The 17,692-nt window shown below is 55.3% G+C and overlaps 1 protein-coding gene across 2 annotated transcripts in view; it reads right to left on the bottom strand.

Moving 5' to 3' along the window:
- Positions 1 to 1,602: 1,602 nt before the first annotated feature.
- TEX264 (testis expressed 264, ER-phagy receptor) overlaps positions 1,603 to 17,692 on the bottom strand; it is a 41,971-nt gene continuing 25,881 nt past the window's right edge. For both annotated transcript variants that reach the window (XM_054167004.1, XM_054167008.1), the window contains exons 5-6: positions 9,262 to 9,427; positions 1,603 to 2,436 (exon numbers count right to left, since the gene is read on the bottom strand). In XM_054167004.1, coding sequence (XP_054022979.1) covers positions 2,123 to 2,436; positions 9,262 to 9,427 — 480 coding nt within the window. In that variant the 3' untranslated portion in view covers positions 1,603 to 2,122. The remainder of the gene's footprint in view (positions 2,437 to 9,261; positions 9,428 to 17,692) is intronic.

Below are 17,692 nucleotides of genomic sequence, written 5' to 3'. Positions count from 1 at the left end.
ACCTGGCCTATCAGGATCCTGCCATTCTGTCTCCATCCATCCCCATGCTGGCAGTCTGGCTGTCCTGGAGAGTCTCATGAATAGGACAGAGAATGGGCCCAGGAGTCCCAGGGGTTGGCAGGGACCAGAGATGCCTCTGTGGCACCACCTCAAGTAACCACCTCACTGCCCTGTGCCTCAGTTTCTCCAGTGCCAGGTGCTGAGCTTGCAGGCTGCAGGTCAGGGCACTGTAGCAAGAGTCAGACCTGCTCTGTCCCAGCCTCCCTCAGCAGTCCTGACAAATAACCCAGGGTCTCTGTGGTAAGGTCTCCCCTGGGGTCTCACAGCACCAGGACTGGCCTGTCTCCTTTCAGGACTGTTAGCACAGACAGAGCAGGGCGCCGGGGAGAAGAGGGTGCTGGGGGACCTTGTCACAGAGGGCTTGTGGGGGACAGAAATTTAGGGAGGGCTGGAGCTGTGCTGTGCCAAAGGATGCTGGCACTACCAAAGTCCCACTTTACTGCTGGCAAACAGGACCTGGCACGAGCCTTGCATGTGCACTGGCACCGTCTGCATCCTCCTGGCTGCTGCTTCAGTGCAGTTGACAGCAGAAGGCTGATGGCAAAGACTCCCTGATTCCCTTCTTCGGTGAGGTTAAGGGGCAAGTGGTGTTAGGATCTGCTGCCTGGTTCCAACCCCATCAGAGCCTCAGCCAGGCATAAATATTTCAGGGGGTTTGGCAGTTTTGTAATAACCAGCAACAAAGATAAACACCAGGAAGAGCAATATTTTTCCATGTGGGCTGGAGGAGTTTAATATTTTATAACTCAGAGCACAAAATATTTATGAACAATCTCATGTCAATCACTGGCTGAGGACTGATGACCTTTCCAAGCCAGGAAGGACATGTCCCCAAAATGGAGGGACAGCCAGGCCTTCCCTGCCCCTTGCTCCCCTTCTCCATGCCACATGATCGCTGGGAAACAAACTCTGGGCTGCTAGAGGCATTGGGGACACTGGGGCAGGGCAGAGGCTGAGCTCTGCCAGGCAAGGAGCTCCAGCACCTGGCATTGCCCTGGGCCACCGTGATGGTGATGTCCAGGCTGCTTCTTCATCTCCAAGCTGGGAGACAGGGAACTGGGACCCACATGGGCAACCTTCCCTGTCTGCACCCCACAGCTGCAGGACCCAGGAAACGGGATGTCAGGGAGGCACTGCACAGGCAGGCTGGTCCCCCCTGTGACAGGAGGTGCACAGTGGGGCCAGGCACACCAGCAGTACATGGACCTGGCTTTACTGGTTTTATTTTCAGCAGATTCCCAAAAGGAGCAGGGATGCTGCCTCCCACGAACCCAACCCAGCCCGGCAAGGTGGCTGAGACCCTTCCCTGCTCCTCCTGCAGCTTGCAGAAGCCAGGGATGTCCCTGTGGCCCCATTAGGTTGCCCAGGCTGGCAGCAAGAATGAACAGCAGGGACATAGAGCCCTCGGGCAGTTCCCCAGCTTGGCCAGGGGGGCAACCCACCAGCAGCCTCCACCTGTAGCCTGCTCCCCACCACAGAGCGGGACGGCGCAATCAGCCAAGAGGCAGTCAGCAATGCCAGCAGCCACCAGTGAGGAAAAGCATTCACTTTATTACAGACCCCCAAAACGCCCCTGGCAGTGCCAGGAGGACCAGGTTTACACAGGATGTCTCCATTTTTCAGCAAAGGGAAGAGAAGAGGGGAACAAACCCAAGTGACCCTACTCATGGCTCTTTGGTGCTAGAAAACATGTGGTGGTGCAGCAGAGAAGCTGTGGGTGATGGGGGCACCAGCAGAGGTGAAGTGGAACACCTCTGCGATCCACCACCACCCTCCCAAGACACCTGCGAGGAATTTGTGACGCATCTAAAGACACACAAACAGCAAATGCATTTTGCTTCCCCCCCAGCCTACACCCACCCTGCACCACTGAGCGCTGCAGGACACCCCCCACCTCCTGGGGCCCCTGAAATGGTCAAACACCCTTTCTGCAAAGAGGGAGAGTGGGTGCCATGGGGAATCAGCAACCGAAATCTCTTGGCTGGAGAGTAAGGACGTGGGAGAGCAGATTTGCTCCCAGCAACTCAGAGCCCATCAGAGGTGAGGCAGCCAGGGCTCCACTTCACTCTTCTCCTCTCTCAGCAGCAGTGGGCTCCTTGGTCCACTTGTCTGTGACCTCCTGGTTGCCCACGTAGCCCACACTGGGCAGTAGGGCTGAGGCTCCCTCCCCATCCCCAGTGACCTCCAGGTCCAGCTCCTCAAAGGAGGAGCCACTGGCTCCTGACTCGCTGTAGCTGTGCTCGCTGCGGTTGTCAGCCTCCTCCCGGCCACGGCTGGCTGGGAAGGGCAGCAGGACAGAGGTGGCCACCGAGGTGTCTCTACTGTCAGTTGTGGCCTCTATGCTGATGGAGCTTGTCTCACTCATGGTGTCGGCCCCTAGGGTGGAGAGAGAAGAGGAGGGAGTGAATGCTGCAGGAAGGAGGGGATAGGGTGCCACAGCCTTCAAAGCCACCAGAAACCTCAGGCTTACTGGGGAGTCTATCTCCTACTTCTTGTCACCTCCTGGGCCTTTGAGAAGTGACTAGGCCAAGACAAGCACAAGCTGGATGCAGGCAGCAACCTGAGATCAGGGCATCCTGAAGCTTCCCAAGGCAGCCTCCAGCTTCCTAGCCCTGCCAACCTCCTGGATGTATCCTGCCTCCTTTGCTGCTCTCCATGCACACACCAATGTCCTAGCAAGCCCTTTCTAAGAGAAAATGCCCAGCCTGGGAGCTGGGGGACAAGTTTGCCCACAGCACACCTCCAGGAATGAGGCAAGGGGCAAGACATTGTACTGTGAGGGTGCTGGGAGGATACAACACTGCTGGAGCACCCAAGGCAAGGTCCTTGGTTGTGCCACCATTAGAGGTGGGTGTACATCCAGACTTGGGCCAGGGCATCCTAACTCTGCCTTCAGCACTCACACAACCTGCTCCCACTCCCTGTGTGGTTCCCATGCTGCTGTCAGCTCCAGCAGCAGTGCAAGGGCAGGCAGGGCAACAGCAAATGGGACCTGGGGTGCCAGAGGATGGGGAGAGCCCTTTCCAAGCTCGCTTGGCACTCTTCCATGTCACCCAGCTGCCAGCCCACACCCCCTCTCATGGCTGAATTTCCCCCCAAGGCTGCCCCTGCCTGCCCAGGCAGACCCCTTGGCCCACCATCCCCCCTCCCTGGATCCCTGCCTCATTAGCTTGGGTGAGAACGCAATTAAGGAGTCGACAACGAAGACGAATGTGTCAGATTGAGACCAGCAGCTCGGTGCTGTTGCCAGAGCAACCAGCCAGGAGACAAAACCCTCCTGTAAAACATTAATCATTGTTAATTATGACACCACAGATCCACGTGGTTAATTATGACATCACAGATCCATGCTGATTATGACAGCAGCAGCCAGCACTAGGTGGGATCCTCCATCACAGTCCTCCATGTTCCCTTCTCTTCCTACTTGCCTTGCATTGGTGGGAAACGTGCTGGACTCAAGCCTCTTCCCAGAACCTCCAGCTCCATCCATGCTGGGCTGGACACTCCTGCTGGGGATGCTGCTTGCACCAGGAGGAAAACCAGAGCAGCCCTGCTGGGCAGTGGCACTGGTGGAGGCACACAGCTGATCACCAATGGGGCAGGGAAATGGCAAAGAGGACAGTGATGCCATGGAGGGACTCCCAGGCAGGAGAGGAGAACTTGCTCCTCCAGGCTGGCTCCTGCCAGAACAGCTCCTTCCCCAGACACTGGCACTGGGTTGCTCCAGGCTTGCATCCTGGGCACCTCCAGCCTCCCCAGGCTCCTGCAGCTGCTGTGCCCAGGGCTGGGCTGCTTGCCCTCTTCCAGCTGCATAGCAGCTACTGATCTCCTGGGGGAGACCTACCAGGAGAGAACTTTTCTTCCAAATATCCTTCCATTCCTTTTTTTTTTGCTGTTTTTCTTCCTGGCTTGGACAGTTGCCAGTGTAACTGCTTGTAAATGGCAATCCTCTGCCTTCTGAGACACATCATCCTACAGTCCTGCCATCCTGAGTGACAGCTCTTTGGAGAGGACTGAGCGGTGATAGCTGGACAAGGAGCAGCTGGGAAAGACCCACAGAGATGGTGTACCCACTGCTTCATCTCCTCTGGATGGCATATTGGCTTCATTCCGCCCAGTGGGCACCCAGAGAGGAGCCTGAGCCTACAACCCCTTGCCTGGGCCATGACATGCAGCCCCTTGGACAGCTGGCACAAGGCAGGCCCTGGGCTGCCTACCCAAGCAATGTCTGGTGACCCCCCCCCCATGAAAAGGAGAAAGGAACCATTGCCCACTGACATGTGCTGCCTTTGCTGCAGCATCAGTGAGCACCTCGACATGGAAACTACATTTGCTCTAAGTTAAAAAGGATGTTAGGCACTCTGCCGGCGAGGCACTCGCTAACGGGGATGGCGGCCACTGAGTGGGCAGCAGGGAGGCAGGAGCTGCTGTCCCACCTGCAGGACCTTGGCATGGTCAGAAGGGAGGCTCTGGGAAGATGGAGAGCTGTGGGGGGGACAGAGGGGAGCGTGTGGCTCCCAGGCCTTGAAGCCAACTATGGGTTTGCAAGGTCTCTAGCAGTGATGCCTCATAAAACCCCAAAATCAAAGTAGGCCAGATTGGTGGCCTGAGGTGCCACGGACACGCTCCCATCGTGGCTTTTGACAGCCCATGTTATTGGTGGTCCTCTCACACTCCTCTGAAACCCGAGACGAGAGCGACCCTGACTCCCAGGCCAGAACCTGCCTGTGCAGCACCCCTTCCCTGTTACCCTGCAGGCTGCTTCAGCTGGGGAGCTGTCAGACACATAACCCCAGGATACAAAGCCAAGGAACTCATGAGGAGAGGAGCAGCAGCTTGGGAAAGGGAAGATGGGGATGAAGCTGACCTGCACGCTGCTTCGAGCCATCAGTGCAGGGAAGCACTGCTGTCCTCACCCCTGCAGACACTTCCCTCTGCCTCGCTCCAAGGGTGACAGTGACCCCAGTCCTGTTTCCTTTCAGCCAGGCACTTTTTCACCGCTCTGTCACTTCTGATCATGTTTGAACAGCCTCAGCTGGTGAACTTGCCCCTTTCAGCAGCCTCACTCTCCTCCATGCAGGACGAGGCTGGCTCTGGCATGGCCACCTAGCCTGGCTGGGAATAGATGGCCAAGGCAGGCAAGGTGCGAGATGGAGTCCCTGCTCCTGGGGATGGCGTGGGGTCAGGTCTATCATGGGGACATGGCAGCAACTCCTAGTTGTCCCAGCACAGTGCAGAGAGACTAGGCAGGGAGTGTGGCAGAGGTCTTAGAGGGAAACTAAAGCCTTTAGGCAAGTAGTGGTTCAGCTCAGCTCTCAGACATGGATGTTTCTCCATCCTGTCCAGGGCATCTTGCTCAGTCCCACAGTGAACCACTGCCCATTACCTGCATCCCACTTCCCAAGGCCAGCACCTGCACTGCACCAGCCCAGAACCTGGATCCAGCATGGCTTTTCCTTCTGGTGTGTGCAGCAAGGTGCTGGCCACCCTGTGGAAACCCACCTCCACCTCTGCTACCCCGAGGATGGTGTAGCCATCCCACTGCCTCTTCACTCAGCAGGAATGGGGAACCCAGTAAGCTTTACTTTGGGAAAAAGAGGCACAGCCCTGAGTGAAGCCTTACTGGGGTGTTGAGGAGCTCCCCAAAGGCCAGGGCCACCTAGGAAGAAGGGAAGCTAAGCAGCCAACACAAACAGATCATTTTGGGATGGGTGAAATGGAAATCACTCATTCCATGCTGCTGTTGGGGAGCCAGCTTCCCTGTGCAGCTCAGCCCTGTGCTGCCTTGGCTACTAGCACCTCCAACTTCTCCTGGGAAGGAGGACCGGCTCACTTTCTGCATTGCCCCAGCATGACATTGATGCCCAAGCATCATTCCCCTCTTGCACCCCAGGTGCACCTCTCTTTCCCCACCATGCAATCAAATATTCATTGCCCTTGACACTAAATAATAGATCAGTGTGATGCCAGGAGAGGCACAGCTCCTCTGCACTTGCCAAAGCCTGCAGGAGTGGGGCTGGGGCAGGCAGACCAGCAAGAAGGCATGGCAGGAGCTGCACCTTGGGATCCTTCTTGGGATGTTACAGGCAGGCAGAACAGGCAGGACTCCTCAGAGGACAGACACACACAGGGATGAGGCAGAGCACATCAGGGAAGGTGCCCCTCGTGGCACTGGGGCTCAGTGGGGGATGCCATTGGTTGCACCCAGTTGCTGTTGGATAGACTCAGCTCCAGGCAAATGAGCACCTGAGACTCTGGGTAGAGCCATGTGCTTGGAAGCCATCTGTGCCCCTGCCAGCAAGCCTGTGTCGAGAAGCTGCCTCTGCCTGCTTTCACCTCCCGTGCGCCGCAGCAGGGTTACGCTGGAGAGTGTGCTGCTGAGAGCCAGCCGGGAGCCAGGGCCTGCTGAGCGCCGTGCCAGAGCCCCAGAAAATAATTAAGTACAAAACAACTAATCATGATTGACACAGGCCCCCTGGAGACCTGTCAGCCTCAGCCACCTTCCAAAAATGCTTTCTGTCTTTCTGATGACCCTGACAATGGCAAAGAAAGGATGGAATTGGTGCAAAGGCAGCTACAGCCTCCAGCCCTTCCTTGCCTTCCAAGCGCGTTTGTCCTCAGCAGAGCTGCCAGCACCCTGCTCCATGCAGGGCAGCAGCAGAAGGCAGAGACCCTGAACCACATCCTACAGCCTCTGTGGCCAATGGCTTGGAGCCATAAGCACCCAGCATCTTGCAGGGTGAGCTCAGGAGCAAGGACAGCAAACAGCAGCCTAACTGAAGAGATGCACTCCATGGTCAGGAGGCTCAAGAAATCAAACCCAAAGCTTTCTTTACACATCTAAATTGCTTGGTATCACTTGGCACCAGCCAGGACAGGTAAGAAGAAAGTGCAGCACCTTCCACCAGGAAGTCCTGAAGTCCTTAATTCAAGGGAAGTGTAATCCTGCTGCTGGGGAGATTCATGAGCCATGATCCAGCAGCGCCACAGCCATGTTACTAAAGCAGATGTTTGCTCTGAAATCACTTGCTCAGTGCTTGCTTCATCTGCTGCCACATCAGGAGTGAGAGCCCAAAGCTGCTGTGTGCAGACCATCCTTCGCTGCCCCAGGTTGTGTCAGAACAACACTTGGATTTGTGCAGCTCAGGCATGGTTAGGGGAGCTAAGTGCCACCAGAAGAGACCACGACCCTCTCTCACCCTCCCAAGGCACATCTCCCACTGCCAGTCAAGCAGGACTCCAGGACTACTTGAAACATTGGAAGAGCTGAGGTTAATGAAGAAATAACCCAAATCCATGCAAATGGGGTTGAAGGGGAATTGCTCTAAAAGGCAGATGGGGGCATGGTTGTGCTCACCCTCTAGTCAGCACACAACAGCTTGAAGGCTGTCACAAACACCCCAAGATCTGCTGGGTCATGAAGGTCTTATGGCCATCGTGCCTGTTGCAGGGGCTGTTGCTAAGCTAAGCTTGCTCCCTCAGCAGCTCCCCAGGGAAGAAGAGGGTAAAAAGGATGGGACCTCCTCACAGCTGAGAGCAGTTGTGCTGGCCTGGGGCACTGTGACATCATGGGGAGGCAGGAGATATGGGGTTCTCCAAGACCCTCAGGCAGGAGGAGTACAAACAGTCTGAAGGCTTGCCTCATCCTCAGCCCGCTCCACAAGCCGGAGCAAGGATGTGATGCCCCACCAGACCTGGTTCTGCCACTGTACAAAGCAGTGATGGCAAACACAGTTCAACATCCAAGCTCAACCCCTTAGTCTCAAAAGCAAGGCCAACCTCTCACAGCTATTATTATTTTAAGTTGGTTTTGTGCAGACTCAGCAGATGACACCACGTCACATTGCACTGACAAAAACTCATCTACATGTCTGGAAGGGGAGGGATGACAGAGGAGCTGCTGCCAGGGAGCTTGGCCTGGAGTCTCCCACACGAGGAAGTCCAACATCATTTGCTGTCTAAAACTGGGAGGACCTTTCCAGCCCTTCTCCCAGCAGGGCAGGGGACTCTCCCACTGTGGAGGTGCTGACAGTGGTGTCCAGGGAAAGCACCGAGACAGCCAAAGCACAGGGCGGTGGCTGTGCTGTGGGACCGTGCCCCCTTCAGCGAGACCAAAAGGAGCACTGCAGCTGCTAAACCACCAATCTGAAGCAGCTTTTGCTCACATGAGTCCCGCCTGTCCCTCCCCAAAACCAAGGAGCAGCCATGGGAGGGCAACAGAGTGAGTGGGCTGAGGAGTGCCTTCGGCCAGCCTGTAACAGTGCTCAAGCAGCTGCCCGCACACAGGGCAGAGAAGCAAAGCACCGAGCAAGTGCCGCAGGAGCTGGACCTGGAAGCGGTGGGAAGCCCCTGCACTTAGGCTCCGCTGCAGCGCTAAATGGGCAGAGCTCTCAGAAAGCAATTCCCAGGCTTGCTGTTACGCCACATGCCATTAAGAATTAAGCAACCCAAACCTGAGGATGTGTTAGAACAAATGGCCAGACTCCCTGGGAGGTGAGGAGAGCTGTCGGGGCTTTTTTCACGCCCGTTACACAAGTACCGGCGGGGCAGGAGGCGGCGGCTGCCCTGGCGCTGTCCGGCTGGGCCGCACAGCCCAGCACCGGAGCGCACAGCCGGCCGGCTGCTGCCTCGCAGACATGTGAGCACGTGGGCAGCCACGGCAGCCAGCACGTTGGGTTACTATAGCACTGCTGTTCCGCGCCTACAGCCATTGTGGTCCCTTCCTGTATGAATACATTCAGGCTCCAACAGATCTTGCTGAGCAGATGCTATCAGGCAACTCCACCACCAGCTACAGCAACCTGGTATTTAAGCTCATCACAATCCCAATATGTAACAGATGAAGATGAGACCAAAGAAGATGTATATGACAAGGAGAAAAACAAGCCCAGCTGCAACCAAAAGCTGTGAGATCCAGCTCGGCTCTGACAACAGTGGGCCAGCAGCTCAGCGGCAGCTTGGCCCTCACCCTGACACCGCAGGGGTGGCTAAGTGCTCCCTGAGGCACAGTGTGACCTCCCAGGGATGAGATCCTATCTCAGTCCAGCATGAGGGGAAGAGGTATGCTGAAACTCAGTGGTTGGGCACCAGGTAGGTGTGCAGGTTGACCCTTCTCCGCTTGCTCAAGTAACGGCACTGGGAACACCAGACTCCCACCTTGATGCTGATTAAAGACAGAGCTCCTGTGTAAGGCACAGATACCTGTGATGTCTGTCTGGGCATCCTCGGCCTCAGCAGCCCTGCTCTTCCTCTCCAGTTCTTTCATTTCAGGCACGTAGAAGTCCCCTTGGCGGGCAAGGGGACACACAAAGTAGATGCGGTCCTCCTTATAGATCTCGATCCGGGGGTGGGCGCACAGCTTCCTCTCCTGAAAGACAGCAGGTGACACGGGTCAGGGTTGTGCCCTTGCCCCTGACCCCAGCAGCCTCCCACCACATGGACCCAGAAGCCTGGTGGCATTGCAGACTGACTGGCATTGCTCAGAGACACCAGGGCATGGCGAGGAGCAGTGGGTCCCATCCTGAAACTGCAGTGCTGCTTTCCCTGCCACAACAGGCCTCCACGTGCTCGGGCCAGCAGGCTTAGCCCTGGGGTGAGCAGCTGGCCAGATGAGATGTCAAACCCCAGGGAGACTTGCTTCCCCAGCTCAGCCTTGTTTGGTGTGCTCATTTGGGGCTGGAGCAAGGGGTTTTGGGGAGCCTAGCAGCTGCTTTGCAAGGACCTGCCAAGTCTCCAGCTCCTCCTGGCAGCACAGCCCCACAGGCAGGCGTAGCACTTCGCCACTAATTAATATAATCCAGAGCTGACAGCTCAAGCAGCTCCTTTCAGAATGGCAAGGGCAGGGGGAGTGGGAGATGAAACCCTGGCATTTCAGACAACTCCCCCTCGCCTCTTCCTCACCCCTCCTCCTCCCGGCAGCACACTTCAAGAGGCCTCAAAACACTCAGCCTGCTGCCGAGGATCGTGATGGGGGCATGTACCCACCCTGGGCCATGCCCCAGCCCATGTAGGGACTCTCAGAGGGCCAGGCCGAGGAGCAGCTGGACCCCTCTTGCCACCCCCTCCTTGCCCGCCCGCCCGCCAGCTGCTCGCTGGCAGAGGGGGCGGCTGATTACAAGCCGGGTGAGAGGGAGAGTGTCTCCAGCAGGTTTTCTCTTTCTTTCTCTCTCCTTTTCAAATCACTGACAGCTTTTACTTAACCCCGCAACCACCCTGATTATCATCCTCCTCCTCCCTGCCCCGACTTTCGTCCTCTTCCTCATCCCTGCCCCAATTATCCTCTTTCTTCTCCTTGCCCTGATTATTCTCCTGTTCTGCCCTGACCCAATGATCCTCCTCTTCCTCCCTGTCTCAAATACCTTCATCCTTCTCCCTGCCACATCATCCCTGGCATGGTTTGCCCAGACATCCTCCAGCAGGGTCTCAATCCTTCTGGGGCTCCCCTCTCCAAGGATGAGCTCTATGGACCTTACAAGAAAACTATTTGCTCCTGAACCCCTTCACCCCTGGGGATGGACCAAGCTGATTTAGAAGTATTTATTTCCCAACCAAATGCCAGCACCAGGCAGAATCCACAACCAATGGGAGCCAGCATCACCCTTCTTCCCAGTGCTGGCAGCAAGGCCACCTGGAGAGCCACCTCCATGCTGGCAGGATGCTATGAAGCAAGACAGGGAGAAACCCCCACATGAATTGTTTTGTTGTGTTGTTTTTTTCCCAGGGAAAGCCTGCAGGAGCTGGCACTGCAGAGCCCTGGGTCACCCAGTGAGATCACAGTGGCAGAAACATGAACCCCAGCCTTATCCATCCCATGCCAACGCCTTCCAGCCTGAACTTTGGCAGAGTCCCTTCTCCTAGTGAGGAGGAACCACATTCATGAGCCCTGTGCCGCAGGGACACAGGCAGGCTTCCAAGGCACTTGGAGCCCAGAGTTCCCACTCACAGGCAGGTGAAACACTAACACACAGAGCTCTAAACTGGATTAAATAAAAACAAGCTGGGTTGTTTTTAGCAGCAAGGCAGGGGCGGCTCATATCACTCCTGCTTTTTCAGCAGCAAGGCAGACAAGAACCCTCCTCACCACTCTGCCCCTTGCTCTACCAACCACAAACCCATCAGCCAGTCTTCAGTTCAGTTTGTTATTTTAGGTTACTGCAACACATACCAGAGATGGGCATCTCCAGGAGCTGCAGGATTTTGGGATGCATCCTGTTGTCCCTCCACCGCTTAATGCGGAGGAGGACAACTCCAAGGATCTCAGAGCAGTTCACTAAGCTGATACAAGGTCTCTAACCAGTCTAAAACTTCAGGGCTCCGGTCCAGCCTCCAAGAGATCCCAAGCTGACCTCTCAAAACCCACCTTGGGATTCCTAAAGCGTGGATCAGCAACATACCATCTCCCTACAATTTATCTAGGTTCCTGCAACTCTCTTTCCAACTACACAGCCACAGCAGTGACGCCCCCAAGCCAAACAACACTCCCTCCATGCACACTAAATGTTGGAATCATGATCTTTCAAGGAATCAAAATGCACACCTGTATGAAGAGCAAGGTCCCCAACTGGCTCTTGAGCCAAATGGTAATGTTACTTCACTCAATGAGATGCGAGGATGAAAGAGACAAGGATGCTCCACCCTGCCAAGGCAGGAAGCAGCTTTCTTTCCTCAAACCAGAAGAACCCAGGTGTCCTGTAGCCACACTCACTATCAACACTAACACCTGCCTGGCTATGGACAGCTACAAGGATGCTTAATACTTGACTTCTTCCCAATTCATCCAAGGTTTTCTCCAAAAGAAAACAGAGGGAAACCAGAGCCTGGTGGCCCTAATTTATGTCCATATGAATCAAGTTGTGAATCAGGCTGCTGAGCTGGCCTCTGCTTCTGTGCTTCTTCCCAGAGCAACCCAGCTCCTGGCAGGGCTGCTGCGAGCTCAGCAGAGGACAACATTCAGTATTTCAACCCAAATTAGCATTCAGTATCACTAAGGTTGGAAGAGACCTCAAAGACCATCGAGTCCAACCTGTCACCACAGACCTCATATGACTAGAGTAGGGAGGACACTACTGCCCACTGCAGGCTTGAACTACACAACCTTCCCATTAAGGGTCTTATGTGCTACCAACTGAGCCACAACTACATCTCCAGGAAGAAGCAAGGAGTTAGCAGCTGGGAATGCAGTCCCCTCAGGGCTGCTACAGAAGAGATGAGGCTGCACAAAGACTCAAGGAAAGGGCAGAGACAATGAGGTGGGGAGCCAGGACAACAGAAACAGGTAAGTGGATCATCTGAAAAAATGGATAAAGGGGATACAAGGCAGATCACCCTTGTGATCATCCCAAAGGATATCAGGAGGCAGGCAGAGGCCAGGCAAGCACAGCCAGAGGTGCAGCAAAGCAGAACCAAGAAGCAGGCATCAGCATCAGGTTTAGGATTATCCCAGTGGAGAGGAAGGCTGCAAGGCTGTTGCAAGGAAAGAAATGACCTGGAGACACTGGGGAGCAGAGTCCAAAGGCAAAGGCATAAGGAGGGAGCGAATTAGCGAAGGCTCAACAACATGGCAGAACAAGAGAAACACTCAACAGGCAAGTACTGAGGAGGAAGCCCCTTGCTAACTGTGCAGCTAAGGCAACAGATGGAGCAGCACAGTGGATGTGGAGTTTGCAAGGCAGAGCCCTCCAGACAAATCAAATGCAGTCTCACACGGGTGGAGGAGCTCAGCAAGAGGTGAACAGTAGGATGTTCAGTGTCGGGGCCAGGCTTCTGGCTAGGACAGCAGGACCCCGTAAGTAGGGCAAGGAAGGGGACTTGTCCCTTAGCAAGGTTGTGTTGTGCCTTCTCAGCCTCCACCAGGAGCTCATCCTTCAAACAGCCAGCAAAGACGGAGACGGCAGTGCAGCACACAAGGCTTATTTCTATGCAGGACCCTCCAGTGGGCACCTAAGTGTGGGATTTATTGCACATAATCCAAACTACACATACACAGCAAAGGCAAAACCTCCAGAGGCCACCAGTTTGGTCTGGACTGGCACAGCAGCTCTGGCATACTCCTGCTATGTCAGCCCCACTGCTCCTGCTGAAGCCAACTTCTTGGCTGCTTGGAGGTCTTTGGTGGGGTGCTGCTCCCCATCCTCCTGGGAGCAAGGGTTTATGTAGGGGAAGAAACTTGCACTCCTCTTTCCCAGGTGAACCAATACCCCACACAATCTGTACACCTGGGTTTTCCAAGTCACCCATCACCTCTAACACCCTGTAGGACTTTCTCCAGGATAGCCTCATCCCTCTAGGAATGGAGCATCCCTTGGCCTTATGTATCAGAAATGATGACAAGGATTATGCATTGAACCAGATTGCAGGAGACTTTCTTCAACAGTGGGAGGTGGCACCTCCCTAGCAGCACAACTTTTCCTCTCTTCATTCAGCAGTTAAGAAACAGACTCCATCATCTGCCCATGGAACAGCTTGGGCACAGCCTGGCCGAAAGAAGCACCTGCTTCCCTGGGCAGGCAGGAGAACAGTCCCAGGGCTACAGGGCATATGAGCAGGTGGCTCAGACATGACCTGAAGTCATTAAAATCCCATCAGAATCCTGCCAAAATGGCAGGAGGTGGCAGGGTGCTCACACTGCACCATGCCCCTCATCACCTGCCAGGAAGCAGAAGGCAAGGTGGGACACTGTGGGGACCAGCTTTGTCATCTATCAGGCTTGTCTGATCAGGAATTCAAAGGCCACCAGCTGGATCTGTTTCATGTCCCACTGCTCTAAGAACTCAGTTTGATAGGAGATCAGCAAAGGAGCCTTGCAGATGCTCTCAGGATCCTGGCCATACCTGTATATGCTGGTGCTCAGGCTCCACCAGAACCCACTGTCTGCCCCAAAACACTTCTAGGGCCTCTGGGAAGGTGGTGGGGAGGCAGCTGCTGTCCTTGTCCTCCTTCTGGCTACAAGCCATCTGGTCCCACAGCCCCTTTGACTTGTGCCTGAGACTTCCTGGCATGGCTCAAGGGGTGATGGTTAAGCTACCTCAGCCTGCTGAGTTGCTGTTTCAGGGCCAATGGCAGTAGGGGAGAGGCTTCCTGCTGGAGCAGGGCCAGTGGCTGAGCTCTCCATGCTGCCCAGCAGCTCCTGGCTCCAGTGCAGAGAAGTCTGCCTTGTGTCCCAGCTGCCAGTGTGCCATATGTACACAGTCATTGGCTGAGCCTGTCAGCCAACCCTGCCAGAGGACTTCTTGCCTGCAGTGTGTTAAAAACTGCCCATAAAAGCCAGTTGGGATTGGAAAAGCCATGGGGAGCAAGTGACTGGTCAGACACTCCCCTCTTTTACCTTAGAGGCATCAGGCAACCCCTTAGCTGCCCTCCCTGCCACCAGCCAGGGATGCACCTGGCAGGGATCTGCCACAGGGCACTGCTGAAGAGCTGGAGCCTGCCAGCCACAGGGAGAGGGATGGTGCAGGATCCGGCCTAAGCATCAACTTCTTTCCACACAGCCCCAGTTCAGAGAACAATTTCCCAGAGGGGCTGGCCCTGCACCAGGAGGGAACCCAGACTCAAGAAGGAGTTGTGGACTGTTTACCAGAGGCTGTCTGAACATCAGTTTGGCACAATGTGCTGGGTGTTGCTGCTTGCTCCTACAGCAATGGGATGTGCCAGCTCCATCTGCATTCTGCTGCAGCCCTGGAGTGACCCCAGCCTCTCAAGGGGCTTCTCCATAGGAGCTGGAGAGCAGGGTCAGCCCACTGCTGGGTTACAGCCATGTGCACCCTGCTACTGAACGGGATCAGCAGCCTCAAGTATGACTTGCCAAACACCAGTGATGCAGGGTGGGTGTCTGCCTCCTGTCCTGGGTGGGGTGTGGGAAGGATGCTAAGAGACACCCCTTCAGCTCCCATCCTGCACCAGGACTCCCCTCCCTGCATTTCTTGCACCAATGCACCTGGAGGAGGAGGAGATGGGTGTAAACACATGGGGGTACTTGTGGCCATTGGCTGGGGTTGCTGCTCACAGGGGAGCTCACCAGCTCAGCAGGATCCCCTCAGCCAGCCAGCCAGAGCATCGTCATGCTGATTACCACAAGCCTTCCTCACCCATGCCACCAGTATTTGGGCCACTCAGGCAAGTCAGCTGGCACCCAGCAGAATGCAAGGGGACCACAGGGGACTCGCCAGCCTCATCCCCACATGCCAGCACCTCCTGCCTGCTCAGGCAACAAGACTCCTCCATGTCTTGCTTCCATCCAGAGGCATCCATCCCCTCCTGCTCCCAGGGAAGGGGTTGGATGCTTCAGCCCCAGGGATTTTTAAAGCAACAACAAAACGGCGTGGAGCTGAAGTGCCCTAAAATCAGAATATGCTAAAATTAGAGCTGAAAGTGAGCCACCAGCTAGGACCAGAGGGAGTGTGCTGTGTGCCACATCCTCCTCGCTTCCTCACACGGCTCCACGCTCGGTGTGTCATCCCCACTTATCTTAGACCATGGGTGCTAGGTAGTGCAGAGAGGCTCTGCAAATCACTTTGCACAGCACCCAGCGTCCTGCTGTGCTCTCCCAGTTCAGCCAGGGCATGGGGGGCTCCTTGCCTGGCCATCCCACTGTCCCAGACCCAGGCTGGGGGTGTCCCTGTTTCCATTCCTCCTTGCCTAGACAACAGCTTGAGGTTAAACACAGTTTTGGACCCAAGTCCAAGCTAATGAAAGGGGAAAAAAATAAAAAGGAAAAAAAAAAAGGCACATTTTCCTCCCTGGGTTCCAAGCCTGGCTGCAATGTTGTGCACTTGCAGCCCAGAAAGCCAAGCGTCTCTTGGCTGCACTACAAGCAAGGTGGCCAAGAGGTTGAGGGAGGGGATGCTTCCTCTCTGCTCTGCTCTGCTCTGGAGCCCACCTGGAGCACTGCCTCCAGTTCTGGATTCCCCAGCACGAGTTGCAGACCTGTCAGAGAAAGTCCAGAGGAGGCTATGGAAATGGCCCAAGGACTGGAACACCTCTAAGAGAGTTGGAGTTGTTCAGCCTGGTCATGAGAAAGCTCTGGAGAAGCCTTTGCCTATATTGTGGCCTTTCCTTATATGAATGGGGCTTATAAGAAAGAGACTTTTTATCAAGGTAAGTTTCAAACTGAAAGAGGTCAGGTTTAGACTGGGCATAAGGAAGAAATATGTTGTGATGAGGATGATGAGGCATTGAAACAGGTTGCCCAGGGAGGCTGTGGATGCCCCATCCCTCACAGTATTCAAGGCCAGGTTGGACAGGGCTTTGATCAGCCTGGTCTAGTGAAAGATGTCCCTGTCCATGACAGGGGGTTTGGAATAGAGATCTTTGAAGGCCCCTTCCAACCCAAACCCTTCTGTGATTCTGGTCCTCCCTGCCAAGTTGATGCCTGAGAACAGGAGACAGGGGTGAAGCTTGGGTGCTTCCTGAAGGGCAGAAGTCAGGCAGGGGCTGGGGAGGAACTACAGTTTGGGCAGAAAGGAAGACAATCTGCTGGAGGGAGAAGGAGGCAGGCAAGCTTTATGCTAGTAATACCTCAAGCATCAAGGAAACCCCAAGATCTCAGCTTGCAGATTGAGTAAGGTGCACATGGAGCCGGCAGGCACTGAGTCCTGGCATGGCTGACACTCAGAGCCAGCTCTAGCACACAGCACAGCCATGAATACCAGGCTGTGAGAGCTGTAAAACAGCTGCCACTTCCCAGTCTGGAGAAACTCACATTTCAGAGGTGGTGAGACTGCTCCCACGCACGTGCACTTCACTTTCAAATCCTCTGGGCCATGAGGTGTTTCAGAAACAGAAGGTGATATTATTGCAATCTAGAGAAGGCCATTCCCATCAGCCAGCAGGAAAAACAAGCAGCACACCAGCACTGCAGCAGCAGAAACAAAGTCTCACCAAAGAACAGCAAATCCTCCAGGTAGCAAAACACAGCACCTGGCAATTAGCACCTCCTGAGCCCAACGGCATCCTTCCCAACCTCCTTCATGCAGCAGCCCCCATCCTGCCCACAACCAGGACACTGTCCTGACAAAGCAGTAGTACCATGGCTTTGGGAGGGGCAGGTGAAAGCCAGCCCCTGAGATCCTCCCTGCAGTGGTGAGAGGGAGCGCATTTGGGCTGTGGGAGCTGTGAAATGCCAGGCTGGAGAGCTGGGAGAGCTTTTCATTTTCACCTTGGCAAAGGCAGCCCACCATGCAATTTACACCTTGCCTGCCTGCTTGCTTGTGCTTCCCAGGGCCCCACCGCCCAGCTGCTCCTGCCCCCGTGAGTGGCAGCTGTCAGGTGCAGCCACACTGACAGATGAAGGACTGAGCCTGGCTGGGTTGGTGGTTATGGGAGGTCCCAGCATGAGGGCTGATGTGGGGACCAGCCACAGGCTCCCATGTCATTGCTGGAAGCTGCTGTGAGTCGTGAACGATCTTCTGCTCCTTGGGATGGAGATTCCTTCCTGTCCTCCAGCAAAGGGGATTGAGCTTCTGCCTTGCTGCACAGAGACACACTCTGGACCTCCTCCCCTTCCAGCTGCAAAAGAAATCCTGCACCACATCCAGGAGCATCCTGCATCTTCAGAGACGAGCCAGGCAGCAACTCCCAGTGAGATGAAACCTTTTAGAAAGTTACCACGGGCAGCCAGAGCCACTGGTGCAGGGGA

The sequence above is a fragment of the Dryobates pubescens genome, chromosome 1, assembly GCF_014839835.1.
Source record: "Dryobates pubescens isolate bDryPub1 chromosome 1, bDryPub1.pri, whole genome shotgun sequence".
Lineage (NCBI taxonomy): Eukaryota > Metazoa > Chordata > Aves > Piciformes > Picidae > Dryobates > Dryobates pubescens.
The sequence above is the reverse complement of the archived record's forward strand: the minus strand, read 5'-3'. Positions and strand labels throughout refer to the sequence as shown.